The sequence below is a fragment of the Pristiophorus japonicus genome, chromosome 1, assembly GCF_044704955.1.
Source record: "Pristiophorus japonicus isolate sPriJap1 chromosome 1, sPriJap1.hap1, whole genome shotgun sequence".
Taxonomy (NCBI): Eukaryota; Metazoa; Chordata; class Chondrichthyes; family Pristiophoridae; genus Pristiophorus; species Pristiophorus japonicus.
In genome coordinates, this window is record NC_091977.1 from 428,115,098 (window position 1) to 428,131,879 (window position 16,782).

Sequence of the window (16,782 nt, forward strand, 5' to 3'; positions counted from 1 at the left end):
TAGAATGGAGTAAGTGTAGATTTTTGTACGCTCAGAAAAAGCTTGCCTACATAAATCAGGCGTCGAGAATGAGAGATAGGGGCGGGGGGGGGGGGAAGGGTGGGTTTACAAAGTTTAAAAAAGCTAAATAAAAACCCTCTCTGTCTCTGTTTCTGACAGCATGAGGTGGGGGGGGGGGGGGAAAGAGGCTATGGGGGGGGAAAAGAGGTGAGGGGAGGGTGGGGGGGGAAAGAGGGGAGGGGAGGGGAGGGGGGGGGAAGGAGGGGTGAAAGAGGGGGGAGGGGGGGAAAGAGGGGGGAGGGGGGGAAAGAGGGGGGAGGGGGGGAAAGAGGGGAGGGGGGAAAGAGGGGGGAAAAGAGGGGAGGGGAGGGGGAAAGAGGGGAGGGGGAAAGAGGGGAGGGGAGGGGGGAAAGAGGGGAGGGGGGAAAGAGGGGAGGGGGGAAAGAGGGGAGGGGAGGGGGGAAAGAGGGGAGGGGAGGGGAGGGGGAAAAGAGGGGAGGGGAGGGGGAAAGAGGGGAGGGGAGGGGGAAAGAGGGGAGGGGAGGGGGAAAGAGGGGAGGGGAGGGGGAAAGAGGGGAGGGGAGGGGGGAAAGAGGGGAGGGGAGGGGGGAAAGAGGGGAGGGGAGGGGGGAAAGAGGGGAGGGGAGGGGGGAGAGGAGAAAGGGGGAGGAGGGGGGCTGAACGGGCCCCGCCTCCCATGAAGGACTTCGGACGGGGCCCTCCTCCAGCGAGATGCCGGGTGGGCGAGCCCCGCTGACGACGAGGTTTGATGTGTCAGGCCACTCGGCCCGGGATAGGGGCGACGTCCCTTCGGCCTGGGATCGAGTTGTCGCCCGGAGACAGGACACGCTGGGAGGGCCGGGAGCTACTGCGCACGCGCGCAGCTGCCGGCACGGTTTTTGGCGCAGGGCTGTAGCTCCGCCCCCAGCAGCTCCTGCTGCGCCGCGCCAAGCTGGAAACGGGCCTACAGATATCGAAAAATCCCGAGGTAAGCATTCCCGCAATTTTTGTTCTACAAATCAGGCAGGCCTTTCCGATGTGCGGCGTTCTAGTGGGGGTCCGAATCTTGAGCCCCGAGAAACTGGAGCTAATGCAATAAAAAAATAGCTTAGTGCTAGGCCTCTCAATACTGGTCACTTAACAGAAAAGCACTTTAACACATGATTATCCCAGTGCAAAGAAAATAGCTGGTTGGTTTTGCTGGTACGCTTCACATAGTCCTCTACTCAGTACAGTCATTTAGGAGGAGAGTAAAATATCTGCTGTCGTTGACGTGGTCTTCATCGTTCACAAATGTCCGAATTCGCTCTAAATGACAAACAGCAAACCTGAATGGCGTGACCGTGCTGGGCTGGATAAGAAAGATGATTCCTGCACATGTGGGCTCCGAACATCTGCTGCTGGAGAAGTTGGCATCGGCTGCAGCTCCCCAGTGGACGCTAAATCATCTATCCGCTGCCTTTGAGAAGGTGGAGTTTGTACTCCATCACTACGAGCTGCAAGAGGTTGACATTGTTACTAACAGGTCAACCACATTTTTTGGCCTTCACAGTTAAGTGTTTTTTAAAAATGCAAGTGACAACATAATTCTGGCCCCATATGGACATGAACTACAACAATTAGGCAAACTGTTCCAAGCTAAAACCAGCAGTAACATAACTTGACACTTGTTTGGACTGCCCTTTTCGAATCTGCAAAAAGGTTTATACAGCTCTAAAGTAAATACAAGATGAATAGTTTATCAAGTTGAATCTCTTAAAATGTTAGAGCAGTCAGTTATTGGAAACAAGTAACTTTTCCCCTCTTGTCCAGCTGGTAACTTGATTCGTTGCACTATCGCTAAAGTGAATATCTGTATGGAAGAGAACCAAGTATTTTGACGGGGAAGGGCACAGCAGGCCTGGGAACAAGGTGAATTGGCTGGATATTTAGTGAACAGCATTACAGTTCTTTAGATGACATTTAAAATTAATATCTCAACGGTCGCATGTACTTATCTAATTAAAACAAAATATTCAACAATCTATTTTTGTACAGAAACAATGAACGAAAATGTGAATATTTCAGTAGAATATTTTGTACCCAATAAACTAGAATGGCTTTAAAGCAAAATTCTAAAGGCTTGATCAATAGCTCTTGATGTACAAAGACGCTGCGGTGAACAGTAAGACTTACGTGTGGGAGGGTTACTGCCTCTTCCACGCTTGCTTCCTTTACGACTAGGTGTAGATGTTGGCGACGACATCTTTAGCACTAGGATGGGAAAAAATACATAAACATTGAGCTGTGCATTCAAACATGTTTGATAGATTTTAATGTAAAGAGTCAAAATACCAGTATCACTTTACTAACAGTCATAACACAAATTCCTTGCCTTAAAACATTTGAATAATGACATTTATAGCAAAAAATTAAGTTATATATTCACAAGAAAGAATGAAACTTTCAACACCTTACATTTTTTGCTGGCACCCCAATTCTCAATTTCCTCCAAGAGCAGAATAATGAAAAATAATATTTATTTTCAGTTACTCCAGCACACCCATTCATAAAATCATAGAAATTTACAGCACGGAAGGAAGCCATTTCAGCCCATCGTATCTGCACCGGCCGACCAAGAGCTATCCAGCCTAATCCCACTTTCCAGCTCTTGGTCCGTAGCCCTGTAGGTTACGGCACTTTAAGTGCACATCCAAGTATTTTTTTTAAATGTGGGGAGGGTTTCTGCTACTACCACCCTTTCAGGCCATGAGTTCAGAAACCCCACCACCCTCTGGGTGAAGAAATTTCCCCTCATACCTCCTTCCAAATCTCCCCCTAATTACTTTAAATCTATGCCCCCTGGTTGGTGACCAATCCTCCAAGGGAAACAGGTCCATCCTATCCACTCGATCCAGGCCGCTGATAATTTTATACACCTCAATCAGGTCTCCCCTCAGCCTCCTCTGTTCCAAAGAAAACAGACTCAGCATCTCCAATCTTTCCTCAGTCAAAATTCTCCAGACCAGGCGACATTCTTGTAAATCTCCTCTGCACCCTTTCCAGTGCAATCACATCTTTCCTGTAATGCGGTAACTAGAACTGCACACAGTACTCCAGCTGCGGCCTAACCAGTGTTTTATACAGTTCAAGCATAACCCCTTTGCTCTTGTATTCTGTACATCGACTAATAAAGGCAAGTATTCCATATGCCTTCTTAACCACCTCATCTACCTGGTCTGCTACCTTCAGGGCTCTGTGGACCTGCACTCCAAGGCCCCTTTGTTCTTCTACACTTTTTAGTGTTGTACCATTTAGTGTGTATTCCCTTGCCTTGTTTCATCTCCCCAAATGCATTATCTCTCACTTATCCTGATTGAATTCCATTTGCCACTGTTCTGCCCACCTGACCAGTACATTGACATCTTTCTGTAGTCCCCAGCTTTCTTCTTCTTAAACCACACAGCCTACTTTAGTGTCATCTGCAAACTTCTTAACCATACCCCCAACATTCAAGTCCAAGTCATTGATACATCATCATCTTAGGCAGTCCCTCGGCAGTGAGAATGACTTGCTTCCACACTAGAAATGAGTTCTCAGGTGACTTTAGAGTCCATTGCAGGACCGCAGTCTGTGTTACAGGTGGGGCAAACGGTGGTTGAAGGAACAGGTGGGTGGGGTGCCTGGGTTGCCACACGCTCCTTCCGCTGTCGGTGCTTGGCTTCAGCTTGCTCTCGGCGAAGAAACTCAAGGTGTTTAGCGCCTTCCCGGATGCTTTTCCTCCACTTTGGGTGGTCTTGGCCAGGGATTCCCAGGTGTTAGTGGGGATGTTGCACTTTTTCAAGGGGGCTTTGAGGGTGTCCTTGAAGTGTTTCCTCTGCCCACCTGGGGCTCGCTTGCCGTGCCGGAGCTCTGAGTATGTGGCCTGTCCAGCGGAACTGATCAAGCGTGGTCGGTGCTGGGGATATTGGCCTGTGCGAGGACACTGACGTAGTGGTACTTCTCCAGTGTTTTGAGGTGCCTGCTGTACATAATCCATGTCTCTGAGCTATATAGGAGGGCGGGTAGCACCACTGCTCTGTAGACCATGAGCTTGGTGCTGGGTTTGAGGTCCTGGTCTTCAAACAGTCTCTTCCTCGGGCGACTGAAGGCTGCACTGGCACACTGAAGGCAGTGTTGCCGTCGTCGATGTCTGCCCTTGTTGAGAGTAGGCTGCCTACATTCAAGTCCAAGTCATTGATTTATACACCACAAAAAGCAAGGGACCCAGCACTGAGCCCTGCGGAACCCCACTGGATACAGCTTTCCAGTCACAAAAACACCCATTACAATTTGCTTCCTGCCTCTGAGCCAATTATGGATCCAACTTGCCACTTTGCCCTGGATCCCATGGGCTTTTACCTTCATGACCAGTCTGCCATGTGGGACCTGTATATGAATTTTAGCTAAAATACATATACACTACATCATACACACTGCCCTCATTGATCCTTCCTGGTTACCTCCTCAAAAAATTCAATATAGTTAGTCAGACACAACTTTCCCTTAACAAATCCATGCTGACTGTCCTTGATTAATCCATGTCTTTCCAAATGAAGATTTATCCTGTCCCTCAGGATTTTTTCCAGTAATTTTCCCACCACTGAGGTTAGGCTGACTGGCCTGTAATTACTCGGTCTACCCCTTTCTCCCCTTTTAAACAAAGGTACAACATTAGCAGTCCTCCAGCACTACACCTGTAACCAGACAGGACTGGAAAATAATGGTCAGAGCCTCTGCTATTTCCTCATTGCTTCTCTTAACAGCCTGGGATACATTTCATCCAGGCCTGGGGATTTATGCACTTTCAAAGCTGCTAAGCCCCTTAATACTTCCTCTCTCACTATGTTTATCTTGTCTAATATTTCACACTCCTCCTCCCTCATTGCAAAGTCTGCATCACCCCTCTATTTTGTGAAAACAGATACAAAGTATTAAGAATTATACCCACATTTTCTGCCTCCACACACAGATTTCCTTTGTGGTCTCTAACAGGCCCCACTCTTTCTCCAGTTATCCTCTTGCTCTTAATGTATTTATAAAACATCTTTGGGTTTTCCCTGATTTTACTTGCCAACATTCTTTCATGTTCTCTCTTTATTGCAGCCCTTCTACTCCTTTTGAGTCTCTGCAGTATTGAGTTCTCGGAATTTGGCATATGCTTCCCTTTTTTTTCTTTATCTTACCCTGTATGTCCCTTGACATCCCGGGGGTTCCAGATTTGTTAGCCCCACCCTTTTTTTAAGGGAACATACTTGCTCTGTACCCTCAAGATCTCCTCCTTCAATGCCTCCCACTGTTCTGACACTGATTTACCATCAAGTAGCCATTTCCAGCTCAACAAAATTGGCTTTACCCCAACTGAGAACTTTTTTCCTGGTCCACATTTGTCCTTTTCCATAACTATCCCAAAACTTACTGAATTATGATCGCTAACACCAAAATGCTTTCTCACTGATACCCCTTCCACCTGCCCCTCTTCATTCCCCAAAACCACCCCCTCCCTTGTTGGGCTTGTTACATACTGACTAAAGAAGTTCTCCTGAATGTATTTCAGGAATTCCGCACTCTCTGTACCATTCACACTGCTTTTTTTCCCAGTTAATATTAGGGTTGTTGAAATCCCCCACTATTACAACTCTATACTTTTTGCACTTCACAGCAATTTGCCGACATACGTGTTCTTCTATCATCCTCTGACTGTTTCAGGGTCTATGGTACACTCCCAGTGGTGTGATTGCCCCTTTTTTGTTCAATTCAACCCATATGGCCTTGTTTGATGAGCCCTTCTCACAGCTGTGATTGTTTCTTTAATTAATACTGCAACCCCCCACCCTCCTTTTTTACCCCCTCTCTGTCCTATCTGAAAACCCTGTAACCAGGAATGGTCAAGCTGTCCCTTCTTTCAGCCATGTCTCAGTAATGGCTATAAAATCCCATTATTCTGCCCTCCTCCTATAAGCAGTAATAGTAGGTCTATATTTTTTCACCACAGAGAAATTTTATTCAAGGAGAATGGTTCATTACAGGTGATCTGTAAGCTGTCTAACCCACTTAGACTTAAATCATTAAGTAAAATGTTTTTATTTTAAATAGCAGATCTCTCCTAGTGTTGCTCACAGGTAACCTGGAGTTGTGATGATAAAAAGCTAATCTGGTCTTCCCCTTCTGGTGGTTGAGAAACAAGGGAGACAGTGAAGCTCTGGAGAAAAGCCCCACAAAAGGTGATTCCCAGTGTCAGAATTCTGAGGAAAGAGTCGAGAAACAGGGTCTACATAAGAATAAAAGAAATAGGAGCAGGAGTAGGTCATTTGGCCCCTCGAGCCTGGTCTGCCATTTAATAAGATCATGGCTGATTCTTATCTCAGTGGTGATCGTATCGCGGTATACAAGATAGTCAAGAGTACAGAAAAGGCGAATCTTGAATATTAATTTAAAATAAATCATGAAAGTAGTATAAGTGAGTATAGAGGAAAAAACGATGGAATCATTTAACAATTAGATAAGTAGACAATAAAGTCTTTCTGGATGGATGAAAGATCGGCCGGATGGCTTTCATCTGCAGCCACCTTGTGTAAACGTCCTACTCATTTTCGCGATGGAGGGTGTAAAGAGAAGGGGAGTACAAGGAAAACAAAAAGATCTGGCAGGGGCGACAAATTAAAAACAATATTTTAAATGAAATCTCGCACGTTAAACATCAAAAAAACATCGCTTTCGTTAAATTCGGGGCTCTCATTTCCTTTTCAGCCAAACACTTGTTAGAAATTGTTTTAATACAAAGTCGGAGAAACAAATTTTGATTTTTAAAAGAACAGAATCAAATTGGTTCGGATTCACCACTAATCTGTTGGCCTAAAGAGAAGCCTGACCTGCTGTCTCTTTCCTATTTTTTGTTTACTATTTCAATTTATTTACACGACTATAGATGTAAAGATAACACAACTAAAATAAACTCCACCGTACTCTAAATACAATGCAGTTTTAACTAATAATATTTTCTAATTCACCAATACCTACCTTACTGATTCTACCCCACACTGGAGGCTGGATTTCGCGCGGAATCCGTCACCTGACCTCTGCCGCGCGCGCTTTGCCGGCCAATCAACGCTGGCGTTCGAATAACATGGAAGAATCCATTCCAAGCGGAAGAGGGGACTTGTAAGGAATTGATTATTATAAATATCAGTCACATCGCCGAAGGTTGTTTTATGAGAATTCTAATCCTAGTAGAATAATATTATTTATCATCTGCGTATGTAAAGAAATCACGTTGGGAACAATGTTGCACAAGGTGAAGAGTGAACACCCTTCTCCTCCCCCCACCCCGGGCCCGGAGTGAGAGTGTTGAGAACGCGGTGCTGGCGGATGGAGTTGTGGCTCGAGCCGGGACAATGGCCGGTGGAACACAACGACAGCTCCACAAGTTACACCGCTTGTTGTCAGCGAAAGACAGCAAGAGCGCGTCCGCCGAGTCCCACAATGTTATCACCAACCTCAGTCACGACTTTCTGGATACCAGCAATGAAAGCCGGCTGGGTGGGTATCTGCAGTAAAGTCGCTGGTCGCTGATCGCTGGCACCGAAAGTTGAATTTGTATCTATTGGGTTGCAGAGTTAAGACTTGAATTTTAGTTCTCGGGCTGGGTAATGCAGAAAAGCCCCACACCCCGAGGCCACTCTTCATTCACGACGAGGCAGTGAAGCGTCGCTCAGACCCTCAATTGTCACTCCATCGGTACCTTAAACATGTATTAAGCGCCGGGATGTCGATGCACTTCCGGCAATAAAATCCGAGTTAAGAGCACATGAGGAATTGCTAGTTTTATACCCCAGTACTTGCAAAATAAGTGATCAGATTCTGGAATATTGAAAAAAGTATCTTGTGCAGTTGGTCTAGATGCAGAAAAGCCTGTATATTTTGTAAACAAACTCGCATACATTGGATATCTGAGAGGCAAAACATCGACTTTGTAAACAGCATATATTGGAATTCATAGATGCCAGCAGAATAAGAAGCAATGGTTGCTTTATTGATTTATAATTGTGACCAAGTTCACCGATTTAAGTGAAAAAATATTGGCAAATAAAATCAAGGAAAACCCAAAGACGTTTTATAAATCTTTAGTTATCATCTTGTTCTTAATGTAAAGATTAGGGCCTATTGGAGACCATAAAGGAGGAGCAAGACGTGTGTATGGTTCTTTATGAATACTTTGGGTCTGTACGGGATGGTGGCAGACATTGCAATCAGGGAGGAGAAGTGTGAAATATTAGATGAAATGAACATACTGAGAGAGGGAGTATTAAGGGGTTTAACATCTTTGAAAGTGCATAAATCCCCAGGCCCGGATTAAATGTATCCCAGGCTGTTCAGGGAGGAAATAGCTATGGAGACTCTGGCTACAGGTGTGGTGCTGGAGGACTGTTAACATTGTACCATTGTTTAAAAAGGGAGAAGGGGATAGATTGAGTAATTACAGGCCAGTCAGCCTAACCTCGATGGTGGGAAAATTATTGGAAAATATTCTGAGGGACAGGATAAATCGTCATTTGGAAAGACACGGATTAATCAAGGATAGAAAGCATGGATTTGTTAAGGGAAGGTCGTGTCTGACTAACTATATTGAATTTTTCGAGGAGGTAACTAGGAGGGCAGTGCATATGATGTAGTGTATATGGATTTTAGCTAAAATCCCTATACAGATCCCACATGGCAGAGTGGTCACGAAGGTAAAAGCCCATGGGATCCAGGGCAAAGTGGCAAGTTGGATCCATAATTGGCTCAGAGGCAGGAAGCAAATTGTAATGGGTGTTTTTGTGACTGGAAGGCTGTTTCCAATGGGGTTCCGCAGTGCTCACTACTAGGTCCCTTGCTTTTGTGGTATATAACAATGATTTAGACTTGAATGATTCAGAAGTTTGAAGATGATACAAAATTGGCAGTGTGTGTTGATAATGAAGAAGAATGCTGTAGACTGCAGGAAGATATCAATGAACTAGTCAGGTGGGTCAAACAGTGGCAAATGGAATTCAATCCGGAGAAGTGTGAGGTAATGCCTTTGGGGAGGTCTAACAAGGCAAGGGAATACATAATAAATGGTAGGACACTGTGAAGTGTAGAGGAACAGAGGGATCTTGGAGTTCATGTCCACAGATCCCTGACAGTAGCAGGACAGGTAGATAAGCTGGTTAAGAAGGCATATGGGATACTTGCCTTTATTAGCCAAGGCATAGAATATAAGAGCAGGGAGGTTATGCTTGAACTGTATAAAATACTAGTTTGGTCACAGCTAGAGTACTGAGTACAGTTCTGGTCACCACATTATAGGAAAGATGTGATTATACTAGATCTACAATGGAGGTATTAATAACCTTTTAAAAACTGAGGCGATTTACGAAGATATTGCCTGGACTGGAGAATTTTAGCTATGAGGAAAGTCTGGTTCAGCTGGGTTTGTTTTCTTTGGAACAGAGGAGGCTGAGGGGAGACCTAATTGAGGTGTATAAAATTATGAGGGGCATAGATAGAGTGGATAGGAAGGACCTATTTCTCTTAGCAGAGGAGTCAATAACCAGGGGGCATAGATTTAATTGGTAGGAGGTTTAGAGGGGATTTGAGGAGAATTTTTTTCACCCAGAAGGTGGTGGGGGTCTGGAACTCACTGCCTGAACGGGTTGTAGAGGTAGAAACCCTCCATATTTAAAAATACTTGGATATGCACTTGAAGTGCCGTAACCTACAAGGCTAAGGATCAAGAGCTGGAAAGTGGAATCAGGCTGGATAGCTCCTTATCAGCCGGCAAGGATACGATGGGGTGAATGGCCTCCTTCTGTGTTGCAAATAGCTATGATTTCTAAGTTGTGCTCGGAGCCTTTACAATTTTAGCTATTTTTGATTGCACTAAATCCTAGTTTTATCCAGTTCCTTTCCGTTTTTATGGCGTTTTTAAAAAGAAATGTAGAAGAGGTCAGTATTTTAAAGTTTGCAAATACCTCCATTATAAATAATTTGGGGCGAAACGGAATGGGAAAACCAGCTTTCTGTTGCTCTAGATAACTGGGATCTGAATGTTGCCATGAACATCAATCCTGTTATCAACAGCAACAACTTGGATTTATATAGCGCCTTTAATGAAGTAAAACATTCCACGGAGCTTCACAGGAATTAGGAGACAAAAGATTTGACACCGAGCCACAGGAGAAATTAGGGCAGGTGACCGAGCTTGCTCAAAGAGAAAGGTTTTAAGGAGCATCTTAAAAGAGGAGAGAGAGAGGCAGAGAGGTTTAGGCAGGGAATTCCAGAGCTTAGGGCACAGGCAATAGATGGCACAGTCACCAATAGTTGAGCGATTATAATCACGGTGCTCAAGAGGGCAGAATTAGAGAAGTGCATATATCGCGGGGGGCGGGCGGATTTGTGGGGCTGAAGGAAATTACGAGGCCATGGAGAGATTTGAAAACAAGGATGAGAATTTTGAAATTGAGGCGTTGTTTAGCCGGGAGCCAATGTAGGCCAGCGAGCACAGGGGTGATGGGTGAGCGGGACTTGGTGCGAGTTAGGACACGGGCGGCCGAGTTTTGGATCACCAAGTAGAGTAGAATGCGAGAGGCCAGCCAGGAGTGAGTTGGAATAGTCAAATCTAGAAGTAACAAAGGCATGGATGAGGGTTTCAGCAACGGATGAGCTGAGGCAAGGGCGGAGACGGGCGATGTTACAGAGGTGGAAATAGGCGGTCTTAGTTATGCTGCGGATATGTGGTCGAAAGCTCATTTCAGGGTCAAATATGATACCAAGGTTGTGGTTCAGTCTCAGACAGAAGTTGGGGAGAGAGATGGAGTCAGCGGCTAGGGAACAGAGTTTGTGGCAGGTGGCTTCGGTCTTCCCAATGTTTAATTGGAGAAAATTTCTGCTCATCCAGAATGGATGTCGGACAAGCAGTCTGACAATTTAGAGACCGTGGAGGGGTCGAGAGAAGTGGTGGTGAGGTAGAACTGGGTGTCGTCAGCGTACATGTAGAAACTGCTGTGTTTTCGGATGATGTCGCCAAGGGGCTACATGTAGATAAGAAATAGGAGGGGACCAAGGATAGATCCTTGGGGGAACACCAGAGGTAACGATGCGGGAGAGGTAAGAGAAGCCATTGCAGGTGATTCTCTGGCTATGATTAGATAGATAAGAATGGAACCAGGCGAGTGCAGTCCCACCCAGCTGGGCGACAGTGGAGAGGTGTTGGAGAAGGATAGAGTGGTCAACCATGTCAAAGGCTGCAGACAAGTCAAGAAGGACGAGGAGGGATAGTTTGCCTTTGTCACAATCACAAAGGATGTCATTTGCGACTTTGATGAGAGCCATTTTGGTACTGTGGCAGGCGAGAAAACCGCATTGGAGGGATTCAAACATGGAATTGTGGGAAAGATGGGCAAGGATTTGGGAGGCGACAACATGTTCAAGTACGTTGGAGATGGGGTGGTAATTTGCAAGGACGGAGGGGGTCAAGGGTTGGTTTTTTGAGGAGAGGGCTGATGACGGCAGGTTTGAGGGAGAGCAGGACAGTACCTGAGGAGTGAGAATTGTTAACAATGTCAGCTAACATGGGAAGGTGAAATACAAGTGATAGTTGCTGTTAAGGTATTTTAGATATTTTATCGATGTGTTACATAAACAGTGATTCCAATTCCCCTCGAACTGCTCCAATGCTTTATCCGAGTCAGCTGGAAACTGGAGACCTTGGAATAACTGCCAAATTAAAGTTTAGCAAACTAGCTGAGTATGATGGTTGTACTATTTATTTCAATTTCAAATAAGTTGATAGGTTCGGGTATGGCAGTTGGGGAGGAAATATTTTTTTCAGGATCTTGAAAGAGAAGTCTTGCACAGAGTCACGCAACTGGTAAATAGACAAAGCAGGAGAGTTTTTCTCAGAAAATTGCGCAAATTATTCTTTTAATTGACGTGGGTACAGAGCTTAAGATTGATACGGATGAAGAAGGCAGCTCTACTTTATCTCATCCATCCAGAAAGAAGCTACAGGGCCCTTCCCCATCATATGTCTGTTTCACAAATCATTCCAGGGTTTTTGTCTGTACTACCTTACCTGGATGACTATTTTAAATCTTGATTGCTTTGTGTGACGAACATCAGTCCTACGTTTGCCTTGCACTAGTTCAGTCTATTCCCCCTTGTCCTAATGTCACTGTTTTGGTTGAAGTAGTGTTCTGGGTTTACCATGTCCATCCTATTTAGTATCTTTTATATTTCTTGTATGGTCCCCTCATAGTTGCTCAAGTTTTTCCAATCTTTCTTTGTACAGTATTTCACTACTTTGATGCTAGCAATCAGCTTCATCACTGTTCTGTGCACTGCCTGCAGAGCTTGAATGTCTCCCTTGTGTCTTGGTGACCAAACCTGTGCAGATCATCATCATAGGCAGTCCCTCGAAATCGAGGAAGACTCTAAAAGTGAGTTCTCCGGTATCTGTACAGTCCAATACAGGAATTTCAGTCTCTGTCACAGGTGAGACAGACTGGTTGAAGGAAGGGGTGAGTGGGGAGTCTGGTTTGCCACACGCTCCTTCCGCTGTCTGCGCTTGGTTTCTGCATGTTCTCGGCGACTAGACTCGAGGTGCTCAACGCCCTCCCGGATGCTCTTCCTCCACTTAGGGCAGTCTTGGGCCAGGGATTCCCAGATGCTGGTGGGGATGTTGCACTTTATCAAGGAGGCTTTGAGGGTGTCTTTGAAACGTTTCCTCTGCCCACCTGGGGCTCGCTTGCCGTGTAAGAGCTCCAAGTAGAGTGCTTGCTTTGGGAGTCTTGTGTCAGGCATGCGGACAATGTGGCCCGTCCAACAGAGCTGGTCGAGTGGTCAGTGCTTCGATGCTGGAGATGTTGGCCTGAGCGAGAATGCTGACGTTGGTGTGTCTGTTCTCTCAGTGAATTTGCAGGATCTTGCAGAGGTAGCACTGGTGATACTTCTCCAGCGCATTGAGGTGTCAACTATATGTGGTCCACGTCTCTGAACCATATAGGAGGGCGGATATCACTACTGCCCTGTAGACTATAAGCTTGGTGCCAGTTTTGAGGTCCTGGTCTTCAAACACTCTCTTCCTTATGCGACCGAAGGCTGCGCTGGCGCATTGGAGGCAGTATTAGACTTCATCATCGATGTCTGCCCTTGCTTATAGTAGGCTCCCCAGGTATGGCAAATGGTCCACGTTGTCCAAGGCCGCGCTGTGAATTTTGATGACTATGGGGCAGTGCTGTGTGGCGGGGTCAGGTTGGTGGAGGATCTTTGTCTTACGGATGTTTAGTGTAAGGCTCATGCTTTTGTACGCCTCGGTGAAGATGTTGACGATGGCTTGGAATTAGGCCTCTGTGCGCAGATGCAAGCGTCGTCTGCATACTGTCATTCGATGACAGAGGATGGAACGACCTTGGAGGCGATGAAGTTTGAACAGGTTCCCATTGGTTCTATAGAATACATGAATACAGAATACGCCAATCGACCAGAACTCTACAGTTTAAGCATGACATCCTCCAAATTGAACTCTGTTCTGGCTGTTTCGTTCAACATTATATTTTCTTTGGTGTTCTACAGTGATTGAATATGTTAAGTGCCAAACCTATTATTCCCCCCTCATTTTTCATCTTCACTCTTGGCTAGCTTGACAACAGTCATTGAGAATGGATATCATCCAATCCTCCTTCACTGTGCAATACTTTACACTGATCTACATAGAATTTCACCCACCATTGATTGTCCCATTATGTTTAACTTATTTTGTAGGCCATTATTAGATTGATTTATCTCTTCCCCCTCCCCTTTTGTTAAAGTGATAACTTTGTATTGAGCATCTTAATCCAAATTGGTAATGTCACTTAGAACAGTGGGGTCTCACAACAATCCCTGGAATACTTGGCACTTCTTGCCTTCATTCACTCCGCCAGTGCCTGCTGCTTTCTACCCTTCAGCCAGTTTCTTATTTATTCTCTGATTTTACATTGAAGTCACATTAAGATTAAGTTACAGCCTTTCATGCAGCACCTTGTCAAAGGCTTTTTGGGTGTTTGGGTATATCATGTAAAGCTTTCTACAGTTCAACTGGGCTGTCACTTCCTCAGACATGCCAAAGAGGATCTTTTACTTCTCAGGTCATCTTGCTTGCCATTGTTCAAGTTATCATACAATTAATCTAAGTTTATTCCCAATGATTGATCCCATTACATTACCAGTTCTTGATATAAAAACATTGATTCATATTAGCAGTAAACTTGAGGACACCTATTATCATAACCTAGTTAATAGGTACAGGCTCAAACTATTTCTATTAACTTAAACAAATGCTCAAACAAAAACCCATGCTTAAGAGACACTTGGATTAAAAACAGTATCCTAGTATTGTAAGCATTTTATCAATCCAGCAGCACTTTAGTGTGTGACCCGCCCCGCCCCATTCTCAAGTTATAATGTGGTCTTAACTGGATTTTATTTATATTTCTTTGTCTCTTCTGCTTCAGGTTGCCCGTCCCCCATTAACAAAAAACACTCCCAATAAGGAGTACAGACGGGATAGCCGCTGCTCTTGATGTATTTGAAGCAGGGCAGCTAACAGGTGTAATTTGGAAACAGAATGTTAAGTTCTACAGCTCACTCTCTTTCTCCTCTTCTGATTGGTCAATTTAATATTGTGTGATACTGCATCGCATGACATCTGGCTTAAAACTGATGGAACTAAACAAGCCAACTAAAGCTCTGGCACTCAAACTGTTTTTGAAGATTTTGCCATATCATCAAGCGATTGAATTTTTCTGAACACATCCTTTTAAAGTGTATCTTTCTGTTATTTTAGGTTCTGTCCACACAAAACATCATACTGAGCCCAACTATTTCCTGGCCTCTACCTAGACAGTTTTGTAACCAGTCACTGGGTGTGTGAGAGCAGGGACTTTTTTTATTGGGAAAGTAGCTAATGTTTGGCATCTCCTGGTTCCATGTGTGTAGTTGAAATTATGGACATGCTCCCTTGTCCTACCACTCTATAACACAGCATAACTGCATCTTTATCAGTATTTTATTAAATGTTTTGCAATTGTAATGTGTTGACTAAACAAAAAATGCAATTTATGTCTGAAGCATCAAAGTATATATAAATTATAGCTTACTCCTGATTCAGTTATCTTGGGGCAATAACATTTAAATTACCAAGTGAATTAAGTAACATAAATAGCAGTAAATAAGGAACTTGGTACTAAAAACTTGAATCAAGCAGTTTTGAATTAAGAGGAGTAGACGATATATCACAAGTGGAGAGGTAGTTTTTCATACCTCATCCTCATGAGTCTGTTGGGCCAGGGCCATATGAATAAGTTGTTTTAGTAACCTTGAATTGTTTGGTGTTCTTGTACGTTAACCCAGACTTGAATGGGATTGCAACACCAAAATAATAAACATTTTGAAACATTTTTTCAAAGATTAAGAAATTGCAAGTGGTTTTGTGCATTTCTTTAATCCTACCCTACAAAATTATTTCACACATGCTATGTGAAAGAGCATGTGGAACTTAAACACTGATATGGATTGGTTAGCCCTAATAGCCTGTTTCCATGTTGCAATTCTATGTTAACAGATGTACAGTTTTCTAGCACCATCATGTTGGGCAATCTTGATCTCAACTGCAGAGGTAGAGAGGTGCCAAGTGGAAACCAGACACCTCCACAAAGTGTAGATGGAAAATCAAAGGTGTGTTCCTGATCTACTTTCATTTTCCTAATGGCATTTGGCTCAGGATGACATTTGTGGGGGCTTTGAAACATAGAAACATAGAAAATAGGTGCAGGAGTAGGCCATTCGGTCCTTCGAGCCTTCACCGCCATTCAGTAAGATCATGGCTGATCATTCCTTCAGTACCCCTTTCCTGCTTTCTCTCCATACCCCTTGATCCCCTTAGCCGTAAGGGACATATATAACTCCCTCTTGAATATATCCAATGAACTGGCATCAACAAATCTCTGCGGCAGGGAATTCCATAGACAAAGAAATATAAATAAAATCCAGTTAAGACCATATTATAACTTGAGAATGGGGCGGGCGGGTCACACACTAAAGTGCTGCTGGATTGATAACATGCTTACAACACTAGGATACTGTTTTTAATCCAAGTGTCTCTTAAGCATGGGTTCACTCTCTCAGTGAAGAAGTTTCTCCTCATCTCAGTCCTAAATGGCCTACCCCTTATCCTAAGACTGTGTCCCCTGGTTCTGGACTTCCCCAACATCGCGAACATTCTTCCTGCATCCAACCTGTCCAGTTCCGTCAGAATCTTATATGTTTCTGTGAGATCCCCTCTCATCTGAAGTAGGTAATCTGTGGTTTTGAAGGCTAAATAGTGGAATGTAACTAATTCCAGTGGAGTGGGGTGGGGGGGCAATCTGGAAAGAAAAGGAGTTATGATTTGAAAACTTTTATTTCAATTCTTGAAATAAAGGATTATAACAATAGTACAGGTAATAGTTTATTGTGCCCACAGTGCTTTTAAAATGTGATTTAATCTTATCTAGTTATTAGATCATTCACAAGACCATCAACAAACATTGTCTTTATGCCCTCCACTTACCCACAATGCTCCCCAAACCTAGCTTACTGGCCAGTACATTCTGTAACCTCAAGGACCCTTTCTCTGGCACTGTTATTTTGATACTGCTGCCATTGTCTACCTACTCCACAACTCCCTGATTCTGATTTTGCTGACCTTGTCCACACAGAGGT

At 44.3% G+C, this 16,782-nt stretch overlaps 2 protein-coding genes across 3 annotated transcripts in view; one reads left to right on the forward strand and one right to left on the reverse strand.

Annotated features, from left to right (window-relative positions):
* mcm4 (minichromosome maintenance complex component 4) overlaps positions 1-7,129 on the reverse strand; it is a 30,364-nt gene extending 23,235 nt beyond the window's left edge. Inside the window, exons 1-3 of the mRNA XM_070892526.1 lie at positions 7,039-7,129; positions 2,176-2,253; positions 1,329-1,496 (exon numbers count right to left, since the gene is read on the reverse strand). Coding sequence (XP_070748627.1) covers positions 1,329-1,496; positions 2,176-2,245 — 238 coding nt within the window. The 5' untranslated portion in view covers positions 2,246-2,253; positions 7,039-7,129. The remainder of the gene's footprint in view (positions 1-1,328; positions 1,497-2,175; positions 2,254-7,038) is intronic.
* Positions 7,130-7,378: 249 nt separating this feature from the next.
* prkdc (protein kinase, DNA-activated, catalytic subunit) overlaps positions 7,379-16,782 on the forward strand; it is a 364,122-nt gene continuing 354,718 nt past the window's right edge. For both annotated transcript variants that reach the window (XM_070892539.1, XM_070892550.1), the window contains exon 1: positions 7,379-7,557. In XM_070892539.1, coding sequence (XP_070748640.1) covers positions 7,413-7,557 — 145 coding nt within the window. In that variant the 5' untranslated portion in view covers positions 7,379-7,412. The remainder of the gene's footprint in view (positions 7,558-16,782) is intronic.